The 20,225-nt window shown below is 40.7% G+C and overlaps 1 protein-coding gene across 1 annotated transcript in view; it reads left to right on the forward strand.

Annotated features, from left to right (window-relative positions):
• LOC138662079 (vascular endothelial growth factor receptor kdr-like) overlaps positions 1 to 16,385 on the forward strand; it is a 251,706-nt gene extending 235,321 nt beyond the window's left edge. The window contains exons 29-30 of the mRNA XM_069747214.1: positions 7,544 to 7,644; positions 13,505 to 16,385. Coding sequence (XP_069603315.1) covers positions 7,544 to 7,644; positions 13,505 to 13,706 — 303 coding nt within the window. The 3' untranslated portion in view covers positions 13,707 to 16,385. The remainder of the gene's footprint in view (positions 1 to 7,543; positions 7,645 to 13,504) is intronic.
• The last annotated feature ends 3,840 nt before the right edge of the window (positions 16,386 to 20,225 follow it).

Consider the following 20,225-nt stretch of genomic DNA (forward strand, 5'->3'; position numbering starts at 1 on the left):
TAGACCTCCCATGGAACTAATCTAGATGTGCAGTGACCACTTTAAACCCCCAAGTGCTTCACAGAAGTTTATAACGCAGAGCCGTGAAAATAAAAAATCATTTTTCTTTCCTCAAAAACTATTTTTTAGCCCACAATTTTTTATTTTCACAAGAGTAACAGAAGAAATTGGACCCGAAAAGTTGTTGTCCAGTTTGTTCTGAGTATGCTGATACCCCATATGTTGGGCGGAACCACTGTTTGGGCACACGTCGGGGCTCTGAAGGGAAGTACTGACGTTTTGGAATGCAGACTTTGATAGAATGGTCTGCGGGCATCACATTACATTTGCAGAGCCCCTGATGTGCCTAAACAGTAGAAACCCCCACAAGTGACTCAATTTTGGAAACTAGACCCCCCAAGGAACTTATCTAGATATGTGGTGATGAGCACTTTGAACCCCCAAGTGCTTCACAGATGTTTATGACGCAGAGCCATGAAAATAAAAAATAATTTTTCTTTCTTCAAAAATGATGTTTAACCCCTTTACCCCCAAGGGTGGTTTGCACGTTAATGACCGGGCCAATTTTTACAATTCTGACCACTGTCCCTTTATGAGGTTATAACTCTGGAACGCTTCAACGGATCCCAGTGAATCTGACATTGTTTTCTCGTGACATATTGTACTTCATGACAATGGTAAAAATTCTTTGATAGTACCTGCGTTTATTTGTGAAAAAAACGGAAATTTGGCGAAAATTATGAAAATTTCGCAATTTTCCAACTTTGAATTTTTATGCAATTAAATCACAGATATATGTCACACAAAATACTTAATAAGTAACATTTCCCACATGTCTACTTTACATCAGCACAATTTTGGAACCAAAATTTTTTTTTGTTAGGGAGTTATAAGGGTGAAAATTTGACCAGCAATTTCTCATTTCTACAACACCATTTTTTTTTAGGGACCACATCTCATTTGAAGTCATTTTGAGGGGTCTATATGATAGAAAATACCCAAGTGTGACACCATTCTAAAAACTACACCCCTCAAGGTGCTTAAAACCACATTCAAGAAGTTTATTAACCCTTCTGGTGCTTCACAGGAATTTTTTGAATGTTTAAATAAAAATGAACATTTAACTTTTTTTCACAAAAAATTAAATTCAGCTCCAATTTGTTTTATTTTACCAAGGGTAACAGGAGAAAATGGACTGCAATCATTGTTGTACAATTTGTCCTGAGTACGCCAATACCCCACATGTGGGGGTAAACCACTGTTTGGGCGCATGGCACAGCTCGGAAGCGAAGGAGCGCCATTTGACTTTTCAATGCAAAATTGACAGGAATTGAGATGGGACACCATGTTTCGTTTGGAGAGCCCCTGATGTGCCTAAACATTGAAACCCCCCACAAGTGACACCATTTTGGAAAGTAGACCCCCTAAGGAACTTATATAGAGGTGTGGTGAGCTCTTTCACCCACCAAGTGCTTCACAGAAGTTTATAATGTAGAACCGTAAAAATAAAAAATCATATTTTTTCACACAAATTATCTTTTCGCCCCCAATTTTTTATTTTTCCAAGGGTAAGAGAAGAAATTGGACCCCAATAGTTGTTGTACAATTTGTCCTGAGTAAGCTGATATCCCATATGTGGGGGTAAACCACTGTTTGGGCGGATGGGAGAGCTCGGAAGGGAAGGAGCGCCGTTTGACTTTTCAATGCAAAATTGACAGGAATTGAGATGGGATGCCATGTTGCGTTTGGAAAGCCACTGATGTGCCTAAACATTGAAACCCCCCACAAGTGACACCATTTTGGAAAGTAGACCCCCTAAGGAACTTATCTAGAGGTGTGGTGAGCACTTTGACCCACCCAGTGCTTCACAGAAGTTTATAATGCAGAACCGTAAAAATAAAAAAATCATATTTTTTCACAAAAATTATCTTTTCGCCCCCAATTTTTTATTTTTCCAAGGGTAAGAGAAGAAATTGGACCCCAATAGTTGTTGTACAATTTGTCCTGAGTGCGCTGATACCCCATATGTGGGGGTAAACCACTGTTTGGGCGGATGGGAGAGCTCGGAAAGGAAGGAGCGCCGTTTGACTTTTCAATGCAAAATTAACAGGAATTGAGATGAGACGCCATGTTGCGTTTGCAGAGCCCCTAATGTACCTAAATAGTAGAAACCACTCACAAGTGACACCATTTTGGAAAGTAGACCCCCTAAGGAACTTATCTAGATGTGTGGTGAGCGCTTTGACCCACCAAGGGCTTCACAGAGGTTTATAATGGAGAGCCGTAAAAATAAAACAAAAATTTTTTCCCACAAAAATTATTTTTTAGCCCCCAGTTTTGTATTTTCCCGAGGGTAACAGGAGAAATTGGACCCAAAAATGTGTTGTCCAATTTGTCCTGAGTGCGCTGATACCCCATATGTGGGGGGAAACCACTGTTTGGGCGCATGGGAGGGCTCGGAAGGGAAGGAGTGCCATTTGAATGCAGACTTAGATGGAATGGTCTGCAGGCGTCACATTGCGTTTGCAGAGCCCCTAATGTACCTAAACAGTAGAAACCCCCCACAAGTGACACCATTTTGGAAAGTAGACCCCCTAAGGAACTTATCTAGATGTGTGGTGAGCGCTTTGACCCACCAAGGGCTTCACAGAGGTTTATAATGGAGAGCCGTAAAAATAAAACAAAATTTTTTTCCCACAAAAATTATTTTTTAGCCCCCAGTTTTGTATTTTCCCGAGGGTAACAGGAGAAATTGGACCCAAAAATGTGTTGTCCAATTTGTCCTGAGTGCGCTGATACCCCATATGTGGGGGGAAACCACTGTTTGGGCGCATGGGAGGGCTCGGAAGGGAAGGAGTGCCATTTGAATGCAGACTTAGATGGAATGGTCTGCAGGCGTCACATTGCGTTTGCAGAGCCCCTAATGTACCTAAACAGTAGAAACCCCCCACAAGTGACCCCATATTGGAAACTAGACCCCCCCGGGAACTTATCTAGATGTGTTGTGAGAACTTTGAACCCCAAGTGTTTCACTACAGTTTATAACGCAGAGCCGTAAAAATAAAAAATCTTTTTTTTCCCACAAAAATTATTTTTTAGCCCCCAGTTTTGTATTTTCCCAAGGGTAACAGGAGAAATTGGACCCCAACAGTTGTTGTCCTATTTGTCCTGAGTACGCTGATACCCCATATGTTGGGGTAAACCCCTGTTTGGGCACACGGGTGAGCTCGGAAGGAAAGAAGCACTGTTTTACTTTTTCAACGCAGAATTGGCTGGAATTGAGATCGGACGCCATGTCGCTTTTGGAGAGCCCCTGATGTGCCTAAACAGTGGAAACCCCCCAATTATAACTGAAACCCTAATCCAAACACTCCCCTAACCCTAATTCCAACGGTAACCCTAACCACACCTCTAACCCTGACACACCCCTAACCCTAATCCCAACCCTATTCCCAACTGTAAATGTAATCTAAACCCTAACTGTAACTTTAGCCCCAACCCTAACTGTAGCCCTAACCCTAGCCCTAACCCTAGCCCTAACCCTAGCCCCAACCCTAACCCTAGCCCTAGCCCTAACCCTAGCCCTAACCCTAGCCCTAACCCTAGCCCTAACCCTAGCCCTAACCCTAACCCTAGCCCTAACCCTAGCCCTAACCCTAACCCTAGCCCTAACCCTAACCCTAGCCCTAACCCTAGCCCTAACCCTAGCCCTAGCCCTAACCCTAGCCCTAACCCTAGCCCTAACCCTAACACTAGCCCTAACCCTAGCCCTAACCCTAGCCCTAACCCTAGCCCTAATGGGAAAATGGAAATAAATACATTTTTTTATTTTTCCCTAACTAAGGGGGTGATGAAGGGGGGTTTGATTTACTTTTATAGCGGGTTTTTTAGCGGATTTTTATGATTGGCAGCCGTCACACACTGAAAGACGCTTTTTATTGCAAAAAATATTTTTTGCGTTACCACATTTTGAGAGCTATAATTTTTCCATATTTTGGTCCACACAGTCATGTGAGGTCTTGTTTTTTACGCGACGAGTTGATGTTTTTATTGGTAACATTTTCGGGCACGTGACATTTTTTGATCGCTTTTTATTCCGATTTTTGTGAGACAGAATGACCAAAAACCAGCTATTCATGAATTTCTTTTGGGGGAGGCGTTTATACCGTTCCGCGTTTGGTAAAATTGATAAAGCAGTTTTATTCTTCGGGTCAGTATGATTACAGCGACATCTCATTTATATCATTTTTTTATGTTTTGGCGCTTTTATACGATAAAAACTATTTTATAGAAAAAATAATTATTTTGGCATCGCTTTATTCTCAGGACTATAACTTTTTCATTTTTTTGCTGATGATGCTGTATGGTGGCTCGTTTTTTGCGGGACAAGATGACGCTTTCAGCGGTACCATGGTTGTTTATATCTGTCTTTTTGATCACGTGTTATTCCACTTTTTGTTCGGCGGTATGATAATAAAGCGTCGTTTTTTGCCTCGTTTTTTTTTTTTTTTTCTTACGGTGTTTACTGAAGGGGTTAACTAGTGTGCCAGTTTTATAGGGCGAGTCGATACGGACGCGGCGATACTAAATATGTGTACTTTTATTGTTTTTTTTTTTTATTATTTAGATGAAGAAATGTATTTATGGGAATATTTTTTTTTTTTTTTCATTATTTAGGAATATTTTTTTTTAATTTTTTTTACACATTTGGAAAATTTTTTTTTTACTTTTTTACTTTGTCCCAGGGGGGGACATCACAGATCAGTGATCTGACAGTTTGCACAGCACTCTGTCAGATCACTGATCTGACATGCAGCGCTGCAGCCTTCACAGTGCCTGCTCTGAGCAGGCTCTGTGAAGCCACCTCCCTCCCTGCAGGACCCGGATCCGCGGCCATCTTGGATCCGGGACCTGGAGCAGGGAGGGAGGGCGGCAAGACCCTCGCAGCAACGCGATTACATCGCGTTGCTGCGGGGGTCTCAGGGAAGCCCGCAGGGAGCCCCCCTCCCTGCGCGGTGCTTCCCTGCACCGCCGGCACATCGCGATCATCTTTGATCGCGGTGTGCCGGGGGTTAATGTGCCGGGGGCGGTCCGTGACCGCTCCTGGCACATAGTGCCGGATGTCAGCTGCGATAGGCAGCTGACACCCGGCCGCGATCGGCGCCGCTCCCCCCGTGAGCGCTGCCGATCGCATATGACGTACTATTGCGTCCTTGGGAAGTAGGGCCCACCCCACATGGACGCAATAGTACGTCTGATGGCAGAAAGGGGTTAAGCAAGCAATTTTTTATTTTCACAAGGGTAACAGGAGAAATTGGACCCCAATAGTTGTTGTCCAGTTTGTCCTGAGTACAGTGATACCCCATGTGTGGGGGTAAACCACTGTTTGGGCACACATCGGGGCGCAAAAGGGAAGTAGTGACGTTTTGGAATGCAGACTTTGATAGAATTGTCTGCGGGCATCACGTTGCATTTGCAGATCCCCTGATGTGCCTAAACAGTAGAAACCCCCCACGAGTGACCCCATTTTGGAAACTAGACCCCCCAAGGAACTTATCTAGATGTATGGTGAGCACTTTGAACCCCAAAGTGCTTCACAGAAGTTTATAAAGCAGAGCCGTGAAAATAAAAAAATAATTTTTCATTCCTCAAAAATTATGTTTTAGCAAGACATTTTTTATTTTCCAAGGGTAACAGGAGAAATTGGACCCCAATAATTGTTGCCCAGTTTGTCTTGAGTATGCTGGTACCCCATATGTGGGGGTAAACCACTGTTTGGGCGCACGTCAAGGCTCGGAAGGGAGGGAGCACCATTTGACTTTTTGAACGCAAGATTGGCTGGAATCAATGGTGGCGCCATGTTGCGTTTGGAGACCCCTGATGTGCCTAAACAGTGGAAACCCCTCAATTCTAACTCCAAAACTAACCCCAACACACCCCTAACCCTAATCCCAACTCTAGCCATAACCCTAATCACAACCCTAACCCCAACACACCCTTAACCACAACCCTAACCCCAACACACCCCTAACCCTAATTCCAACCCTAATCCCAACCCTAACCACAACCCTAACCCCAACACACCCCTGTCCCTGCAGATCAAGTGAAATTGGAGTTAACCCTTTCCCCCGATCTGCAGGGACGTGATCCCTCCATTATGCCACATAGGCGTCACAGGTCGGATTGGCACCGACTTTCGTGACGCCTACGTTGCGTCACAAGTCGGGAAGGGGTTAAGAGACTATTCCGCAATGATATTTATCACTTCTCAACAGTTTATCCAATTGCCCAGGCTTGCTAGATAAGATTTCCACAATCACTACATCTAGGTTGATGAGTTCACTGTTATTCTTCACTGCAAGACTGCAATAAGGAGGAGAGTGAATGGAGAGGTGGTGATCACTCAATTCAGTGCCTATAGGTAAAACGCCAGCTTACAAGTATATCTCCCTGTCAGTCCCAAAGCCTTTTCAATGGACTGGCAATGTCAACCATTAAGCATGGGTGTGGATCAATCATGCTTTGAGGTTGTGTTCCAGCCCATGGCATGGGGAAACATTTCATGTGTAGAGGGAAGATTGGATTCAATGAAGTTTTAACAAATTCTTGATGCAACCATAACACCATCTGTAAAAAAGCTGACGATAAAAACAGGATGGCTTCTACAAATGGATACTGATCCTAAACACACATCAAAATCCACAATAGACTACCTCAAAAGGCGCAATCTTAAGGTTTTACAATGGCCCTCACAGTCCCCTGATCTGAACATCATTGAAAATCTGTGGCTAGATCTCAAAATATCAGTGCATGTAAGACGACCCAAGAATCCCACAGAACTTTAAGAATATTCCAAGGAATAATGCATGAAAATCTCTCAAACAAAAATTTAAAGACTCATGGCAGGCTACAAAAAGTGTTTACAATGTGTGATACACTCAAAATGGGTTGCTACTAGATACTAACCATGCAGGGTGCCCAAACTTTTGCATCGGCCCATTGTCCTTGAATTTTTTAAATGTAAAAGATGAAAATATATACATTTTTGCACTAAAATACAAGGGAAATGTGTCATCTTTAACTTTAGACCTTTTAGAGATCATTTTATCTTCGACTTGCCTAATTGCTCACAATAACAGTAATTTTCAAACCCTAGAAAACCCCTTAGAAAACCCTAAATATACCTTATAGCAATGCCTATGTATGACGTTGTAGGAAATCAGCAGTATATGGAGATATAGTATTATTACCTATTATACTCAAATACTTTTTTTCAGTTGTTGCACCAACAATATCTGGATATCTTGTAAGGGCAACTTGGCGGCTCAGTGTTTCCTGGGTTCCAATCCTGCCAAAGACAACATTTGCAAGAAATGTGTATGCTCTCCCTCTGTTTGCATGGGTTTCTTCCCACCTCCAAAGACATACTGATAGAGAATTTAGATTGTGAGCCCCAATGGGGACAGTGATGATGATGCCTGTAAAGCAATAGAGAATTAATGCCATAAATAAGTGAGTAAAATAAATAAATCCTCTGTTTTAGGAGGGTGAATCTGACAGTGGCATGGTGCTTTCTTCGGTGGAAATGAAGTATCTCAAAAGACAAGAGACCCGATCATGGCCTTTTGGAATAATTGCTAATGCGTAAGTAGAAAGTTATTATATTAATTTAATCCACATGTGTTTCTGTAATTCTTCTGTTTCAGGCTTATTAGCACATCATAAAAAATGCCTAACATTTCAAAGTCGAGAATATGTACAGTACGTTGTGTGTTATTTTCTTGAGAACCATTGTACTGTACCTACCCTCCAGCAGCTTATCCCAGATCGCGTCCCTTATGTGTCACGTGCATATTCCTGACAGATGAGCCACGTGCTGTCCATCAGTGACGTAGAACAATGAAATACATTATCTCAGTCTCTCACATGTGATCTAATAGACGGTAGAAAGCGCTATTCTCTTCTTTTTCGGGTGGCAGTGGGCCCCTTTACTTAACAAGCCTTGTGCAGCTGCATTTGCTGCACATATGGTATATCCATCCTTGGTCATTTCCTAAAGACCATAAGAATTATGCTAAGTGTTGTTTTACATTGTATCACGCAAAAACTCAAAAATGGCAAAAGGAGAATTCAAAATGTCAATTACTGCTCTTCATACCTAGCTCTTGGGATGTAGAATTTGCCCATAGGGTTTCTATAACACAGCTAAGGCTACTTTCACACTAGCGTCGTTTTGAATACGTCGTTTAGGTGAAAAAATGCATCCTGCAAAATTGCTTGCAGGATGCGTTTTTTCTCCATTGACTAACATTAGCGACGCATTGCGACGCTTTGCCACACGTCGCAACCGCCGTGCGACGGTTGCGTTGTGTTGCGGCAGACCCTCGGCTGCAAAAAACGTTACATGTAACGTTTTTTGCTGCCGACGGTCCGCCATTTCCGACCGCGCATGCGCGGCCGGAACTCCGCCCCCACCTCCCGCACCTCACAATGGGGCAGCGGATGCGCCGGAAAAATGCATCCGCTGCCCCCGTTGTGCGGCGCATTCACTGCTAGCGTCGGTACGTCGGCCCGACGCACTGTGACGGGCCGAGTACGACGCTAGTGTGAAAGTAGCCTGACTCAATTATATGCATATTATGTGGGGTTTTTTTAGTAAAAGCCAGTCAGCTAAAATAAATATATTCACAACTGGACCAAAACCTACAGCAGAGTCGTAAACCAAAAAGCTGAAACAATAGCGCTCGGTAGTCACACAGTGTATGGGAATAAAAGAGACATTTAGCCTGGTCTCATTTCAGACATATTCCTCGTAGTAAACTTTATAGCGGATCGTTACTTTGCTTTCTTACACATGGAATACTGTTCATGTCATTCCGCCAGATCCGACTGTTCTTATGACTTGTGGTGACTTATAACTTCGCTTTCTGCGCTTGACAGACTTATAAACATAAGATCAGAGGAGCAAAGCACCAAATTAAACAAGCCCCATGCATGTATACCAAAGAACATCTAGCCAGCTCATTATTACATTCTGGAAGGTCAATCAAATTGAAATAAAATGGAGTAACAAATGGGATTTCCTAATACTCAGCAATTAGTAAAAATGCTCCCATTAGCATCATGTAAGAGTACAAATAAAGAAAAAAATGTATGATAATATTTTTTGGACTGCAGGTGTTAATGCAAGATTTTAACGTTCACATGCAGTTGGGATTAATACATAATAAAGTGTTCAAACAAGAAATGATCCTTAATATCTTAAATTAGAAACCCCCATATTACCTTTTTTAATAATATTCTTTTGATAGCTGCTATTTCTTGATTCTTATGTTAACTACTTTCAGACTGTCCAAATGCTTTAAATGACTAGACGGGCCACGTTTTAATCTGCGGTGTTATTATAAAATGTCAGTGCAAAGTAGAGCAGTTCCATGCAATTGTGGAGCTGCAGGAGCAGTAATCTGGCTGTCAGACTCAGCCAAGCTTCCCATAGAGAAGGCAGAAGGGGTGTACTACCATCTCTGCCTTCTCAATCGCAATGTACACAAGGCTAAAGAAGTACACTGTATTCATTAATAAGGAGGGTAATTGGCCTTTCCTCCTCTGAATCCAGTGATCCTGTGATCTCTGGATGTAGAGAGGAAACCAGAGCTACTGGGTCCTAAGACCCCCAATCATGTCTATTTTACAGTCAAGAGGCAGCTACATTTACTGCATCTGGGGCATATATATATATATCTTTCCCAGTTACAGGGGAAATCAAATTGAAAAAGCAGAAATGTCTGTAAATTGTTGCAAAATATGATGGTGTTATATAACCAAGCATAACAAATTTTAAAAAAAAGTATTTAAATGTTTAAATGCCCCTTAAAGGTGTTTTATGACCTTAAGGAGGGCACAAAATGTGAAATACACAAAAAATAAATAAATTACTAAAAATTAGGTTAAATAAATACATAAATAAACAAAGAGACCAAGTGCCAACCCAAATCATTCTTACTAGCTCTGTCACTGTTTAGAAAAAAAATGTGGCAGATATATAAAATTAATTGTGACAGAAAGGGAACAAATTTTAAAACATATTTTAGTGGTCCTTTGTTGTAAAAAAAAATATGTGAAAAACAGACGTATAGAAAATAAACCCCACGTATAATGAAAAAAAGATGCACAAATTATTTGAATATCTGAATGAGAATTTTGTTTTACATGTTTTCAAACCACATATAAAAAAATGTGCCTGATCAGGAACAGGGGTAAATGGTCTCGTCCTGAACTGGTTAATTAAAGTCAGTAATATATGTATTGAAAACACTGACATACTAGAGCACATGTACTCCCAAAATGAATATGTTCGGACAATGACGAACAGATAGTCATTCTGTATGTGTAAAGAAGTGAATGGAGCAGTGGTCATGCAAGACAGATAACTTGAGGACCCCCGTTCCCATGATTGAGTGAGTCCGAGAGGCTGGACCCCCTCCGATAATGCATTTATCACCTATCCTGTTGTTACGGAGGTTCTGTGCACTGTTTTTGTAGTTGTTTTTTTCCATTTATTTACTACAAATCATTGATCCTAATTTTTCAGGGCTTTTTTTAGGATTCTTGTTGCAGTTTCCCACAATAGAGATACTAATCCAAACATGGTAGGCACATGTAGGCTCTACAAGTCTATATTATGGACTAGAAGGGTTATAATGCCATATACAAGGCCTACCATTGTCTCCCCTAGATGGTATGACTCTAGTATAAAAGCCTCTGTAACTTGCATGCAAAGAAACAATTTTTTGTCATGTTCTCACATAATCTGCAAGGAAAAAACTCTCTATACCTCTCTATTATATCTAGTAAAGTTGGGGGAAAAATTAACATAAAGATGAGCCATGCAATATTTTAGGGATGCCCTGCATAAAAAAACATCAACAGCCACATCCCACCATTGGGCTTACAATCTTGGTCTACATAACCTGTATGGTTTACATTTTTATCTTTTTTAAAGAGTGAATCGTAAACATACACTCCCTGACAGAAGTTATGTCGCTTATCCATGTTATCTAAATAAAAGCTTATAACCTGATGTTAAATGCATCCATTGGCTGTATAAATTACTCTTTTGAAAGCTGAAACCCTCCGAAATGCGGTTTAGGTTAAGAAAATAAATTGGCATCAATGCAGAAATATTTATCAGTTAAAGGACACAGAATGGTCAGATTTGACAAGACAAAAGTTTTGTCGCCTGTCAAATAATGCATCCAATCCTAGTTTACATCTTCACCTGTGCTCAGTAAATTATTGGTTAATTAGTGTGTGTATATAAAAAGAAACCCAGCACCCAAGACCTTCACTTGAACTGCAACTTGAGCTCTGACAACATGCCAAAAATCCACCCAACGACCAAACCCTGGATTATCAAGAGGCTGAAGACCAGATCCACTGCAGAGGTGGCTGGCACCTCTAATGTGTCTCAGCGTCAAGTACAAAGAATTAAAAAAAAGATTTGAAGAGACTGGTGATGTGTTTGAAAAGCCTATGTCCGGCAGACCCAGCAAGACAACTGCTCAGGAGGAACGTTTGTTGGTTAGAAAATCCAAAGCAAGCCCCTCTTCCACTGCAGCAGAGCTCCAACAGACCTGGTCACCTCAAGTCCCTGTGTCAACTAGAACAGTTTGTAGGATTCTGTCTCGAAATGGACTCCATGGTCGAATTAGTGCCCAGAAGCTAGCACTAAACAAAAGGCAAATAAAAAACCGTGTGGCATTTGCAAAGTCCCATAGCCTGCTAAACAGATGGATGCTGGAAAAGTGGCAGAAGCTGGATTTCTCTGATGAATCTTCAGTAGAATTATACCACAGCTGCTGCAAATACTGCAGGAGACCTACTGGAGCCCGTATGGATCCAAAATACACCCAGAAAACAGTTAAATTTTGTGGTGGAAAGATCATGGTCTGGGGTTACATTCAGTATGGGGGTGTACGAAACATTTGCAAGGTGAAAGGTAATATCAATAGCCTAAAATATTAAGAAGTATTAGGTACCTCTTATATTCCAAATCATAAAAGGGGTCAAATTCTGCAGCAGGATGATGCTCCATCTCATACATCCATCTTTACAACAAAGTTCCTCCAGGCAAAAAAGATCAAGGTGCTCAAGGACTGGCCAGCCCAGTCACCAGACATGAACATCATTGAGCATGTTTGGGGTAGGATGAAAGAGGAAGCTTGGAAGACAAAACCAAAGAATCTAGATGAACTATGGGAGGCATGTAAGACTGTATTCTTTGCTATTCCTGATGAACTTCATTAATAAATTGTATGAATCATTGTTGAACCGCATGGATGCAGTCCTTCAAGCTCATGGAAGTCACACAAAATATTAAATATGACTCTAATAGCACCACCACTTCACTCACCAATGTTATGCAACATATATTTGTATTTTAAGTTGATTATTTGTTTGAATATCACATTACTATCTGGGGGCGACAAAACTTTTGTCTTGCCAAAATCTGACCATTCTGTGTCGATTAACTGATCAATATTTCTGCATTGATGCCAATTTATTTTCTTAACCTAAACCCCATTTCGGAGGGTTTCAGCTTTCAAAAGGATAATTTATACAACCAATGGATGAATTTAACGTCAGGTTATAAGCTTTCACTTACATAATATGGATAAGCGACATAACTTCAGTCAGGGAGTGTATATGGGTACTGTGAGATAAAAGCTTTACAATTGTTCGCTTCACAGTTTTTTTTAAATGTACAAATATATTAATTAAATGTAAACACAGTGATATTATCATCTTTAAAGGGGGTTGTCCAGAATTAGACTTTTTTTTTACCTGGAAAACTGAACCACAGTAATCCACGGGTACTTCAGCCTCATTCACCTCATTGGGGCTGAGCTGCAATACCAGAAATAATCCAAGGACAAGAGTGACACTTTGTCTGGAATAAAGCAGCCCCGTTTTTCTCCTGTCGTACATCTTCTTTAGGATCTTAATAATAATAAGAGAGAGACATTTGACTGGTTTACCGATATTCCCACAGCACATCTGTGTGGTCAAACATTATGTAATTACATTTCCATTATGTCACAGTGCATTTCATGCTGGCTGATATCCAGCACACAATGAGATTTGGCAGCCTGCCGACATCTTTCTTGACAAGTCTAATACCTGACATCTATGAACACCGTTATCCGTTCATGTAATGGCTTGTGCATCCTCTCAGCTTCCTATAAGAAGGTGTGTTTAATCATGGTGTGCACCATAATGTCTGGAGATGATCCATTTCATATCGAGTCTTTTCATGACATTTCTGCCATATGAATCAGATATGCCAGGTAGAGCTCAGGGCATAACACCTGTGAAGCTGGAGAGTCTAGGAGCGTGGAGTTGACCACGTGATCTACCTGTCTTTATTTGGACTTCCTCCATACAGAACTTAGAAGAGAGACATTACTTTGAAATTTGGTTTCTGATATCAATTTTCTGTTCACAGAATGAAAGCAGTGAGCAAAAGCAAGGAGTCGGTATTGGGAGAGAATGAAAAAAATCATGTAAAGTTCCAGCCAGCTAGCCAAATTGAAGAAGACCTCACACTCGAAGACCTTGTTCTCATGCCTCTGGATCTAAACCTTGAGTGTCACAGCCCACCTCCAGATTACAATTCTGTCATTCATTACTCTTCTCCTCCCGTGTAGCACCAGAGACAAAGACCTAAGTAACGCTGGTCCAACTAACAGCTTGTTTAGTATTGCAGCCTTACTTAAGAAACATTTAACAGATCAATGACTGTTTCATCAGTCTATAGGAAAATCTTATCAGGTAGCATTGTCTTATGATGTGACATAAAGGAGTAACCCTGATGAGTGGAAGAACTTTGAAAGCCTGTATCACCAAATGGACTGATAATTTATTTAAGCACAAGATTTAAGTCCCTATACCACTCTATATGCCCGTCTTTAATTTCATCTATTCCATTTCAGGTAATTTACAATGGTTTTGCATTTGTGTCGCACATTGTGTGGAACATATCAGTGATAGTTTAATTGTATCCTGGAAGAGGGTTTCAGCATCCATCAAAGTTAGGCTTACTGTTAGGAAAACAGTAAGTGCATATGATAAAGTCTGGGGCTAATTACACCCAACAAACATTTCTTAATATATTACTACAGTGATGATGATAATAATGTTTATATATCTTTATTACTTTGTGTATTTCATTTTATTGTGAAATGCTTCAAATACAAGAGTAATGTAGGAAATTAAACAAATTTACGTTTTTGGGCCTCAAATTAAAGCTTTTGGGCCCCAACTGAAACACAAGAGTAATGTAGGAAACCAAGCAAATGGAAGCGTTTGGCCACCAATTCAAAATCTTTAATATCCCTTCCTATACCATGTGCTAATCATAATACTGCTATCTTCTTAGATAGCGGAGGGGCTCTTTAATCCCCTCTGTAGTCTACATAATTATGTCCATGATATTATACATTGAACTTGTCTGAGCCAATTGTTTTGTCATAGACTGCTGGATTTCTGTGACATGAAGAACATGGCAGTCAATGTCTTATGCTGGTTCTATGTATGCTCATATGTTTTAGCCGTCATAATCTAGTACATAATATGAAGTAAGCAGTTATAAAACTAACTTTACTAGTTCTATATAATGAGGTCTCCTGATAATTAGCTCAGTCTTATACAAAGCCACATCTGTGAGTGTCCTACATATACTATCACTGGTAGGTCTCCATAACTCCCATTCTTTTATCTGTACCATGATAAGTAAACCCTCTCTGTTAACAAAAAAACATCCCTAACACGGTTTTGGAAGTGGGTTTCTAAACCTTTTTTGCCACAAAGAATCCACTGCTTTTTGTAGTTTGTGTTTTTTTTTAGTTCTCAAGACAACTCAGGCGACCAGGAATACTACTCGGTGCTTTTCTGCTGTTTTACAATGATTTGTTGTATCTGATAGAATACTATGTTGCCTTAAAAGTATTACAAGTGGCTTGTATGTTTACTAACATGCTATGGTCTTTTGTTTCTAATTTAATTATTTCATTTCTCCCTTCCCCCTTCTTGTGTACAGCACAGTATAAAGCTATATAGAGCAAATAGTTTTTCAATATAACCTTGTGGTATATGAGAACACAACTGTGCTGGCCAATTCTTTGGGCAAGGTGTAACTTTTTTTCATCTACATTAGAGGGTTGTCCACAATCCCTTCTTAAAATGAGTAGTTCCTTTTGAAAAATAAAATATACTAACCTCCCACACCAGTGCAGTTTTTACTTACTTCTGTTCTCCCGGAGTTCGTATGACATTGTTATGCCGCATGAGTCTTGGAGGCAATCAGCTCTCACTACTTCCATTTGTCTGTTTTTTTGCCAAAGAAAGTGAGAGAGCGTCAGCCCAATAACGTCCCCTTGGCTACAGGGCTCACGTGGCATACAGTACATATTTAATGGGAGCAAGAGGAGATCCGGTGACACCATTCCTGGAACGACCCCAGTGTGGGAGGTCAGTGTCTGTTATTTTTATTTAACAAGAACGATGACCTAATTTAAAAACGAGTAGTCCAGGGAGTGCACATTCCCTTTAAATTTAGGTTTTTGCTGGATAACACACACTATATTTATGCTAGGCCGTATTATAACAAGCTGCCTTAACCATGTATCAGTATAGGAAAAAAATGCTAAAGGCAAAGGAGAGCCCCAGCCTTGCACAGGGATTTGCTAATGTTTTGTGAATCAGAACCACTGTACGTCAAAGCATAACACTATTGCATGTATTTTATGAAAATGTAAACTGTTTTAAGAGATGTCAAACAACAATTTACATTACTTTGCATTGAATCAAGTATTTAAACTGTTCGCGATTTAACAGATTAAAGTCCAGCAAGAAAATTTGGGCACTGAATTGAAATGTGTGGGGGTCAGTGGCTATGCCATGTTATTTTCCAATCATTCCATTTTTCAGTATTTCATTTACAACTATGTAGTGTCTCTTGCACTTTATTTACTTGTACATTTTAGCCGATGTCCTAAAGTTGGGTGCAACCTTAACTGTTAAAAATTGCCCAATTATGGGACCTAAGTAGTAATCTGCCATTGGTCAGGAATTTGTATTTTAATAACTGCGGATCTCAAATACAAAATCTATTGTTACATTGTATTTCAAAAGGAGTTTTATCTTATTTTAATGGGGTTATTTTACCTTAGAAAAATACTTTGGATTATTTTTTTTCTCCTAAAAATTGTCTCTCTTGTTCCTTAGCTCACAATAGTGTTGCAGCTATTATTAAATTACGTTATTTTGGGATGAACTCCAGTACCAAATAATCAATACAGAAGTAATAGGAGTGTCACCGTTTCTGTAAAAAAAAAAAAGGAAGGTTGATAATTCAGAAAATTCTTTATTAGGGGTTCTGCAAAAAAAAATAAGCGCGTTAATCATTCAAGTAAGAACACTTAAACCCCAATAATTCCGAAGCGAAGTCAGTCCCACTCCCGTTTTCAATGCATGCATGTTTCATTTTTGACTTGGCAGGACCCTTCCTTTTTCACTTTGGAGTTGGTCTTTAACATACGACTTCCATAAAGAAGCATCAGCTAGAAAGTCCAGAAAAGTAACTGGAAATGGCATTTATTCACATATGAAACATGTATGACCTGGGATCTTCATCAGTGACGCGTGTCAACAGGGAAGTAAGAAAAGCTTTCGCGAATGTCATTTCATCGATTAAAAATACATGTCTTCATCATTTGGGGATGAAGATCAGTTGTCTGTTTCGTGCAACCTCTCAGGGAGTCTTACAGTAGTTGAATTTTTTGTTGGTCTTGTAAAGTAAAGTTGGGAGTGTTATATGACAGGGGTTAAAGTAGAGTGGCAGAGTGTATTTCATTCTAATTCTATGGCAAACAGTAAGCATATTTTGCGTATGCATTTTTGATGCAACTTACCAATGGAATCAATTAGAAAAAAATATCTATTTATGCAATTCCCAGCTTTACAATCTACATTATACACATTGAAGGGATCTACCAAAATAGACAGTAAAGGTACCGTCACATTTAGCGATGCTGCAGCGATCTAGACAACGATTTCGATCGCTGCAGCGTCGCTGTGTGGTCGCTGGAGAGCTGTCACACAGACAGCTCTCCAGCGACCAACTATGCGAAGTCCCCTGGTAATCAGGGTAAACATCGGGTTACTAAGTGCAGGGCCGCGCTTAGTAACCCGATGTTTACCCTGGTTACCAGCGTAAACGTAAAAAAAAAACAAACACTACATACTTAGATTCCGGTGTTTGTCCTCCGGCGCTCTGCTTAGTAACCCGATGTTTACCCTGGTTACCAGTGAAGACATCGCTGAATCGGCGACACACACGCCGATTCAGCGATGTCTGCGGGAGATCCAGCGACGAAATAAAGTTCTGGACTTTCTGCTCCGACCAGCGATGTCACAGCAGGATTCAGATCGCTGCTGCGTGTCAAACACAACGATATCGCTAGCCAGGATGCTGCAACATCATGGATCACTAGCGATATCGTTGTTAAGTTGCCCAGTGTGAAGGTACCTTAAGTCAGATAGGGATTAAAATAGCAAATAATCATTCACGCAACTTTTGCATTTGCCGCTTGTGATTACACGGTCGCTCACTAGTCTGATTTACAAGGCTGCAGCATTGATGTGTCTCCTCGTCTCAGCATTTTCCACCAAAGCCAATCTTTGATCACATCCATGACTGATATAGCTTTCATTGTTTGTTTAATCAATTTAACATGGCTGTGTGTCCGAAACCTATCTATGGTAGTTATGGTACCATACCATTGCCTTAACCAGCAAGTTCTTAAAGTTTTTCAAGTGTATGCAAAACTGCATTTCCCAGGTAATCTACCGGCTTTAAATCTGGTTTAATGAGGACCTGACAACTTTCCTGAAAGACCTGTGCAAGTAAATATTTGTATTCATCATAAAATAACAGCTCCAAGAATTTCATTTTTATGCTTCTGTAATTCCTCCTAGAAGTGTAGTTCTTTTTTATTAGACAATGTCAGTCTGTAAATGGTTCAAAAACAGGAACAAAAGATGGCACTCACCATCCGGTAAAACATTCCTTTATTTAGTCCATAAACACGGGTACAGCGAGAGAGGAGCGTATACATGCGTTTACTAAAACAATAACGATTAATATGGTCCTTGAAAATAACCTGTCAGCACAATTTTGTAATGAAATATAAAGACATGGCTGTAATCAAGATTAAATGTATTCCCTTGGTGATGAAATCTGCTTTGTGGTTCTTGTTTAATCACCATTTGAAGTTTTCTGCTGATTAGATTTTGGTGCACAGGGGCCGGACTGTGCACTGGGCCTTCTCCTCCCTGTCCGTGAGTCCTCAGCTTCTCCGCCTGCCTCCGGTCTGTGAATGACCTGCCTCCTCTGTTTGAAAACTCAGCAGTAATCTGTCATTCATAGACAGGAGGTAGGTGGAGGAACCGGGCAATCACAGACAGAGAGGATGAGACCAAGTGCACAGTCCGGCCCCGGTGCACCGAAATCTAAGTAGGAGAAAACTTCATATGGTGATTAAAGAAGAACCACAAAGCAGATTTCTTCCCCAATGGTATCAATCTAATCAGTATTACAGCACCATTACAGCCATCTTTACATTACAAATGCATGCTGACAAGGTTCTCTTTAGTTCTTTAGGATGGCCATACTACAACAGATGAAGACCTTTCACACACAGTTACAGTGGGGCAAAAAAGTATTTAGTCAGTCAGCAATAGTGCAAGTTCCACCACTTAAAAAGATGAGAGGTGTCTGTAATTTACATCATAGGTAGACCTCAACTATGGGAGACAAACTGAGAAATAAAAATCCAGAAAATCACATTGTCTGTTTTTTTAACAATTTATTTGCATATTATGGTGGAAAATAAGAATTTGGTCAGAAACAAACAATCAAGATTTCTGGCTCTCACAGACCAGTAACTTCTTCTTTAAGAGTCTCCTCTTTCCTCCACTCATTACCTGTAGTAATGGCACCTGTTTAAACTTGTTATCAGTATAAAAAGACACCTGTGCACACCCTCAAACAGTCTGACTCCAAACTCCACTATTGTGAAGACCAAAGAGCTGTCAAAGGACACCAGAAACAAAATTGTAGCCCTGCACCAGGCTGGGAAGACTGAATCTGCAATAGCCAACCAGCTTGGAGTGAAGAAATCAACAGTGGGAGCAATAATTAGAAAATGGAAGACATACAAGACCACTGATAATCTCCCTCGATCTGGGGCTCCACGCAAAATCCCACCCCGTGGGGTCAGAATGATCACAAGAACGGTGAGCAAAAATCCCAGAACCATGCGGGGGGACCTAGTGAATGAACTGCAGAGAGCTGGGACCAATGTAACAAGGCCTACCATAAGTAACACACTACGCCACCATGGACTCAGATCCTGCAGTGCCAGACGTGTCCCACTGCTTAAGCCAGTACATGTCCGGGCCCGTCTGAAGTTTGCTAGAGAGCATTTGGATGATCCAGAGGAGTTTTGGGAGAATGTCCTATGGTCTGATGAAACCAAACTGGAACTGTTTGGTAGAAACACAACTTGTCGTGTTTGGAGGAAAAAGAATACTGAGTTGCATCCATCAAACACCATACCTACTGTAAAGCATGGTGGTGGAAACATCATGCTTTGGGGCTGTTTCTCTGCAAAGGGGCCAGGACGACTGATCCGGGTCCATGAAAGAATGAATGGGGCCATGTATCGTGAGATTTTGAGTGCAAACCTCCTTCCATCAGCAAGGGCATTGAAGATGAAACGTGGCTGGGTCTTTCAACATGACAATGATCCAAAGCACACCGCCAGGGCAACGAAGGAGTGGCTTCGTAAGAAGCATTTCAAGGTCCTGGAGTGGCCTAGCCAGTCTCCAGATCTCAACCCTATAGAAAACCTTTGGAGGGAGTTGAAAGTCCGTGTTGCCAAGCGAAAAGCCAAAAACATCACTGCTCTAGAGGAGATCTGCATGGAGGAATGGGCCAACATACCAACATCAGTGTGTGGCAACCTTGTGAAGACTTACAGAAAACGTTTGACCTCTGTCATTGCCAACAAAGGATATATTACAAAGTATTGAGATGAAATTTTGTTTCTGACCAAATACTTATTTTCCACCATAATGTGCAAATAAAATGTTAAAAAAACAGA

This window comes from Ranitomeya imitator, chromosome 2 (genome assembly GCF_032444005.1).
Source record: "Ranitomeya imitator isolate aRanImi1 chromosome 2, aRanImi1.pri, whole genome shotgun sequence".
NCBI classification, from domain to species: domain Eukaryota; kingdom Metazoa; phylum Chordata; class Amphibia; order Anura; family Dendrobatidae; genus Ranitomeya; species Ranitomeya imitator.